Here is a 7,780-nt window from a genome sequence, read left to right on the forward strand (position 1 = left end):
CATGTTAATAATACACATCCTGTCAAAGTGAGCAATGGAAATAGGGCACAGCTTTACATGGGCACGCTCGGCATCACACCGGCTGTCCTACTTAAAGATTTATATAAAAGTATGTCCTAAATTTAAAGGACTTGCTGTACAGAGCCTGAGGGAGTGTTTATGCTGCCAACGAATTCTACTTTGCAGTACGGTGAAAGTTTTGCATCAACCCAGATGATTGGGGCCCGAACTGATTCAGGATAGAAATTAGGTGAGACCCCTAGAGGGTTAGTGGGATTAGTTTGGGATTGATGCAGTGCTATGGGCAGAGAGCGGGGTGGTGGGATTTGTTTGGGATTGAAACAGGGCTATGGAGGGGAGCGGGCAGTGGGATTAGTTTGGGGATTGATACAGGGCTATGGGGAGAGAGTGGGGCAGTGGGATTAGTTTGGCTCATTCTGTGCTGTAAACATAGTGTGGTATCAAATGTGATTGGAACATTTTGAAGCTCGCCAGAAGCAATTGAGATGTTTTGGCAGTTGGGAGACTCCAGCCTGGGACTGGAAACATTGAAGGCAGGGCGCAGAGACGGAAACATTGAAGGCAGGACGCAGAGACAGAAACATTGCGCACTGTGCTCACAGCTCGGACACACGAGTGATTGTGCACAGTGAGTGTCACACACACACACACACACACACACACACACGAGCGATTGTGCAGTGAGTATCACACACACACACACACGAGCGATTGTGCACAGTGAGTGTCACACACACATGAGCGATTGCGCACAGTGAGTATCACACACATGAGCGATTGTGCACAGTGAGAATCACACACACACACAAACACACACATGAGCGATTGTGCACAGTGAGTATCTCACACACACACACACACACACGTGCGATTGTGCACAGTGAGTATGATATACACACATGAGCGATTGTGCACAGTGAGTATCACACACACACACACACACACGAGTGATTGTGCACACTGAGTGTCACACACACACACACACACACACACACGAGTGATTGTGCACAGTGAGTGTCACACGAGCGATTGTGCACAGTGAGTATCACACACACGGGGGCTTTGGGAGAAAAGTGACTTTAGTGACACAAAAGGGATCTCGTTGCTGGGACGATGAGAGCGTCAGTGAGTGGGGTCAGTGAGCGGGAAATGGGTCTGGTATGGACAGAGTGGGGTACGGATCTGGTGTGGGGCAGAGTGGGGAGTGAACCTGATGATCTGGAGTGGGGCAGGATGCGAATTTACGAGTGTTCAGATTGCACCCTGAAAGGCGACTTTGTTCTTGCTGTGGAGTGAATCAGTTCCTAAACCTGGCTCAACTAATGCTCATTCCTGGGATATTCTGAGATGAACAGAATGGAGAAAGCTTGTGCTGATTTGCTCATTTCTACCACTTACACATTAACAGAACCATTAACTAAAACAGAATGAGGAGCATTCATGGTTGTGGAGTCTGTAAGGACACAGGGAGAGGCTGTGCAGTCCCAATAATATCCCTCCTGTTACCGGCAATACATCGCTGCTTCCCGAGCCCAAATACTGCTTGCAATAAGTTAACTCCCACCAGAAACAGATCAAACCTTCCCTGGTTTACACTGCAGAGCTTTACTCGGGTGTTATGTGTGTTGGAGAGTTCATCCGTGCCATTCCGCTGCCGGGGGGAGGGGCAGGCCGAATGTGGCGGGTGAGGGGGGAGGCCGAATTGGGGGGGGGGGGGAGGAGGCTGAATGTAAGGGAGAGGGGGAAGGCTGAATGTAGGGGAGAGGGGGGAGGCTGAATGTAGGGGAGAGGGGGGAGGCTGAATGTAGGGGAGAGGGGGGAGGCTGAATGTAGGGGAGAGGGGGGAGGCTGAATGTAGGGGAGAGGGGGGAGGCTGAATGTAGGGGAGAGGGGGGAGGCTGAATGTAGGGGAGAGGGGGGAGGCTGGATGTAGGGGAGAGGGGGGAGGCTGAATGTAGGGGAGAGGGGGGAGGCTGGATGTAGGGGAGAGGGGGGAGGCTGAATGTAGGGGAGAGGGGGGAGGCTGAATGTAGGGGAGAGGGGGGAGGCTGAATGTAGGGGAGAGGGGGGAGGCTGAATGTAGGGGAGAGGGGGGAGGCTGGATGTAGGGGAGAGGGGGGAGGCTGGATGTAAGGGAGAGGGGGGAGGCTGGATGTAGGGGAAAGGGGTGAGGCTGGATGTGGGGGGGGGGCGGAGAGGAGAGGCCGAGTGTGGGGGGGAGGCCGAATGTGGTGGGGAGGGGAGGCTGAATGTGAGGAGATGAGGAGAGGAGGCTGAATGTGAGGGAGAGGCCGAATGTGGGAGGGGAGGGGAGAGGCCAAATGTGGGGAGGAAGGGGGGGCGGGGGCAGGGACAGACTATACAGCCAAGCCTGGTTTTGCTACACCTGACATTAACACACCTCACGCAAGAACCCCAGGCCCATTGTCCCTGTTCCTAAGCCAGGCTGATTTTATCCACTTCGAACCCAGGAAAGTCTTGCCCCATCTGCTGCCTTCACTGAGGCCAGTTAACTCAGCTCCAACCAAGGATGGCATCTGGAGCCTCGCTACTTTCTGTGCTTCAATACCACATTACATAATCTTCATCTCTTCGTTTTCTCAGTGCTATCTCTAATTTAGGAATACGGTCCTGGGTGAGGTTTTAAAATTAATTCCTGGGATGTGGGCATCGCTGACAAGGCTGCCATTTATTGCCCATCCCTAATTGCCCTTGAGAGCTGCCTTCTTGAACCGCTGTAGTCCGTGTGGTGAAGGTTTTCCCACAGCGCTGTTAGGGAGGTAGTGCCAGGATTTTGACCCAGTGACGATGAAGGAACGGCCAATATAGTTCCAAGTCAGGATGGTGTGTGACTTGGAGGGGAACTTGGAGATGGTGCTCCCATATGCCTGCTGCCCTTGTACTTTCCTCTCTCTCTAACCCGGGGTCACTGGACAGTGATCAGCAGCAGGAACACTGGCTGATTTCCCCTCTCTCTAACCCAGGGGTCAGTGAAGTTAATTTAAGCCCCGATTATTGCTATGGTTGAGATCAGCTAACTGAAGACAGCCCCAAAGTGGAGCCTGGGATATTGAAGCCTGTGAGGCTCCGAGAGATTCTCCATTGAGCCTGGCTGAGGTTTTTCGATCGAGTTAGATAATGAGTTGAGATTATAAAATGTTAGAATGCGATGTGGACCCCTGGGACTGCCGATAATGAAGAGGGCGTGTCATATTCTGCACCGGGCTGCTGGAAAACCATTAGCCCGGCCACAGGAAGAGCCTGTGTAAAAGCTCGGGCCGGCATTGATCAGCACACTGAGTCACTGCGAGAATGTTTGCACCATTAGGATTTTAAAATATTCGATTCAGGGATTGGGCATTGCTGGCAAGACTAGTATTTATTGCCCATCCCTAATTGCCCTTGAGAAGGTGGTGGTGGCCTTATTGAACCGCTGCAGTCCGTGTGGTGAAGGTACTCCCACAGTGCTGTTAGAGAGGGAGTTCCATGATTTTGACCCAGCATCAATGAAGGAACGGCGATATAATTCCAAGTCAGGATGGTTTGTAACGTGGCAGTGGTGGTGTTCCCTTGCGCCTGCTGCCCTTGTCCTTCTAGGCGGTAGTGGTTGCAGGTTTGGGAAGTGCTGCTGAAGAAGCCTTGGCGAGTTGCTGCAGTGGATCTTGTAGATGGTACACACTGCAGCCACGGTGCGCCGGTGGTAGAGGGAGTGAATATTGAAGGTGGTGGATTGGGTGCCAATCAAGCGGGCTGCTTTGTCCTGGATAGTGTTGAGCTTCTTGAGTGTTGCTGGAGCTGCACTCATCCAGGCAAGTGGGGAATATTCCATCACACTCCTGACTTGTGCCTTGTAGATGGTGGAAAGGCTTCAGGGAGTCAGGAGGTGAGGCACTCGCTGCAGAATACCCAGCCTCTGACCTGCTCTTGTTGCCACAGTATTTATGTAGCTGGTCCAATTAAGTTTCTGGTCAGTGGTGACCCCCAGGATGTTGATGGGAGATTCGGCGATGGTAATGCTGTTGAATGTCAAGAAGCAGTGGTTAGACTCTCTCTTGAGGGAGATAGTCATTGCCTGGCACTTGTGTGGCGCGAATGTTACTTGTCACTTATCAGCTCAAGCCTGAATGTCATCCAGGTCTTGCTGCAGCGGGCATTGACTGTTTCATTATCTGAGGAGTTGCGAATGGAACTGAACACTGTGCAATCATCAGCGAACATCCCCATTTCTGACCTTATGATGGAGGGAAGGTCATTGATGAAGCAGCTGAAGATGGTTGGGCCTAGGACACTGCCCTGAGGAACTTCTGCAGCGAGGTCCTGGGGCTGAGATGATTGGCCTCCAACCACCACAACCACCTTCCTTTGTGCTAGGTATGACTCCAGCCAGTGGAGAATTTTCTCCCTGACTTCAGTTCCCATTGACTCAGTTTTACTAGGGTTCCTTGATGCCACACTTGGTCAAATGCTGCCTTGATGTCAAGGGCAGTCACTCTCACCTCACCTCTGTAATTCAGCTCTTTGTCCATGTTTGGACCAAGGCTGTAATGAGATCTGGAGCCGAGTGGTCCTGGCGGAAACCAAACTGAGCATCGGTGAGCAGGTTATTGGTGAGCAGGTGCTGCTTGATAGCACTGTCAACGACACCTTCCATTACTTTGCTGATGATTGAGAGTAGACCAATGTGTTCGGATTGAATTTGTCCTGCTTTTTGTGGACAGGACATACCTGGCAATTTTCCACATTGTTGAGTAGATGCCAGTGTTGTCGCTGTACTGGAACAGCTTGGCCAGAGGCACGGCTAGTTCTGGAGCACAAGTCTTCAGCACAACTGCCGAGATTTTGTTGGGACCCATAGCCTCTGCTGTATCTATTGCTCTCAGCCGTTTCTTGATATCATGTGGAGTGAACATGGAGTGGGCCATTCGGCCCAACTAGTCCATGCCGGCATTTATGCTCCACTCGAGCCTCCTCCTGCTTTTCCTCATCTAAATTTATCAGCATGACCCTCTATTCCCTTCTCCCTCATATGCTTGTCTAGCCTCCCCTTAAATGACTTCAACCACTTTCTGTGGTAGCGAGTTCCAAATTCTCACCACTCTTTGGGTAAAGAAGTTTCTTCTAAATTCCCTATTAAATATAAGAAATAGGTGCAGGAGTAGGCCATTTGGCCCCTTGAACCTGCTCCACCATTCAATACCCTCGCATTTCTGGTATAATTCTTGTAAATCTTCTCTGCACCCTCTCTAGTGCCTCTATATCCTTTATGTAGTATGGCGGCCAGAACTGTACGCAGTATTCTAAATGTGGTCCAACCAAGGTTCGATACAGGTTTAGCATAACTTCCCTACTTTTCAATTCTATCCCTCTAGAAATAAACCCTAGTGCTTGGTTTGCTTTTTTATGGCCTTGCTAACCTGTGTCACAACTTTTAGTGATTTGTGTATTTGTACTCTGAGATCCCTTTGTTCCTTTACCTCACCTAGACTTGCACCCTCCAAGTAACAAGTGATACTAAGCTGGATGGTGGTGTGAGTGGTGAGGAGGATGCTAAGAGGCTGCAGGGTGACTTGGATAGGTTAGGTGAGTGGGCAAATGCATGGCAGATGCAGTATAATGTGGATAAATGTGAGGTTATCCACTTTAGTGGCAAAAACAGGAAGGCAGAATATTATCTGAATGGTGACAGATTAGGAAAAGGGGAGGTGCAACGAGACCTGGGTGTCATGGTACATCAGTCATTGAAAGTTGGCAAGCAGGTACAGCAGGCAGTGAAGAAGGCAAATGGCATGTTGGCCTTCATAGATAGAGGATTTGAATATAGGAGCAGGGATGTCTTATTGCAGTTCTACAGGGCCTTGGTGAGGCCACACCTGGAATATTGTGTTCAGTTTTGGTCTCCTAATCTGAGGAAGGACGTTCTTGCTATTGAGGGAGTGCAAGCGAAGGTTCACCAGACTGATTCCGGGGATGGCAGGACTAACATATGAGGAAAGACTGGATCGACTAGGCTTGTATTCACTGGAGTTTAGAAGAATGAGAGGGGATCTCATAGAAACATATAAAATTCTGACGGGATTGGACACGTTAGAGGCAGGAAGAATGTTCCCGATGATGGGGAAGTACAGAACCAGGGGTCACAGTCTAAGGATAAAGGGTAAGCCATTTAGGACCAAGATAAGGAGAAACTTCTTCACTCAGAGAGTTGTTAACCTGTGGAATTCTCTACCGCAGAAAGTTGTTGAGGCCAGTTCATTAGATATATTCAAAAGGGAGTTAGATATGGCCCTTATGGCTAAAGGGATCAAGGGGTATGGAGAGAAAGCAGGAAAGGGGTACTGAGGTTGAATGATCAGCCATGATCTTGTTGAATGGTGGTGCGGGTTTGAGGGGCCGAATGGCCTGCTCCTGCACCTAATTTCTATGTTTCTATGGCCTCCCTATTCTTCCTACCAAAATGTAATACCTTATATCTGTGTTGAACTTCATTTGCCAATTATATGCCCATTCTTCAAGTTTATTAATGTCCTCCTGTAATTTGTTGCAGTCCTCCTCAGTATTGACTATTGGTGTCATCCGGAAATTTAGAAATTACGTTTTTGGTTCCAAAATCTAAATCATTAATACAAATGATTTTTGTATTAATGGTCCCAGCACCGATCCTTGTGAAACACTGCTACCCACCTTCTGCCACTGTGAATAGCTATTCTTCACTCTTAGAAACATAGAAATCTACAGCACAGAAGGAGGCCCTTTCGGCCCATCGTGTCCGTGCCGGTTGACAAAGAGCCACCTAGCCCTCGGTCAGCAGTCCTGAAGGTTACATATAAATCTCTGAACAATGAACAATGGCGGAAAGGTAAAGAGCATCCGGCCTAATCAGTCCGCCTTACACAACTGCGACACCCCTTACACTGAAACATTCTACACTCCAACCGGAATCATGCAATCTCCTGGGTGAGGCAAAAAAACAGATAAAAACCCAGGCCAATTGAGGAAAAAAATCTGGGAAAATTCCTCTCTAACCCATCCAGGTGATCAAAACTAGTCCAGGAGATCACCCTGGCCATATTCGATTCCCTGAAGTACTTACCATCTGCGCCACAACAAGAGGTTATCCAGTCTAATCCCACTTCCCAGCTCTAGGTCCGTAACCCTGCATGTTATGGCACTTCAAGTGCCCATCCAAGCACCTTTTAAATGTGGTGAGGGTTTCTGCTACTTCCACCCTTCCAGGCAGTGAGTTCCAGATTCCCACAACCCTCTGTGTGAAGAAACTTCCCCTCAAATCCCCTTTAAACCTTCCACCAACCACTTTAAAACTATGCACCCTTGTAATTGACCCCTTCACCAAGGGAAATAGGCTCTTGGTATAGTAACATAGAAACATAGAAAATAGGTGCAGGAGTAAGCCATTCGGCTCTTCGAGCCTGCACCACCATTCAATATGATCATGGCTGATCATGCACTTCAGTACCCCATTCCTGCTTTCTCTCCATACCCCTTGATCCTTTTAGCCGTTAGGGCCACATCTAACTCCCTTTTGAATATATCTAACGAACTGGCCTCAACAACTTTCTGTGGTAGAGAATTCCACATGCTCACAACTCTCTGAGTGACAAAGCTTTCGACAAGGTCCCACACAAGAGATTGGTGTGCAAAATTAAAGCACATGGGATTGGGGGTAATGTACTGACGTGGATAGAGAACTGGTTGGCAGACAGGAAGCAGAGAGTCGGGATAAACGGGTCTTTTCAGAATG

The 7,780-nt window shown here is 49.2% G+C and overlaps 1 protein-coding gene across 1 annotated transcript in view; it reads right to left on the bottom strand.

Moving 5' to 3' along the window:
- rft1 (RFT1 homolog) overlaps positions 1–4,943 on the bottom strand; it is a 42,335-nt gene extending 37,392 nt beyond the window's left edge. Inside the window, exon 1 of the mRNA XM_070873506.1 lies at positions 4,747–4,943. Within this exon, the coding sequence (XP_070729607.1) occupies positions 4,747–4,943 (197 nt within the window). The remainder of the gene's footprint in view (positions 1–4,746) is intronic.
- Positions 4,944–7,780: the final 2,837 nt, after the last annotated feature.

This window comes from Pristiophorus japonicus, unplaced genomic scaffold, assembly GCF_044704955.1.
Source record: "Pristiophorus japonicus isolate sPriJap1 unplaced genomic scaffold, sPriJap1.hap1 HAP1_SCAFFOLD_496, whole genome shotgun sequence".
NCBI lineage: Eukaryota > Metazoa > Chordata > Chondrichthyes > Pristiophoridae > Pristiophorus > Pristiophorus japonicus.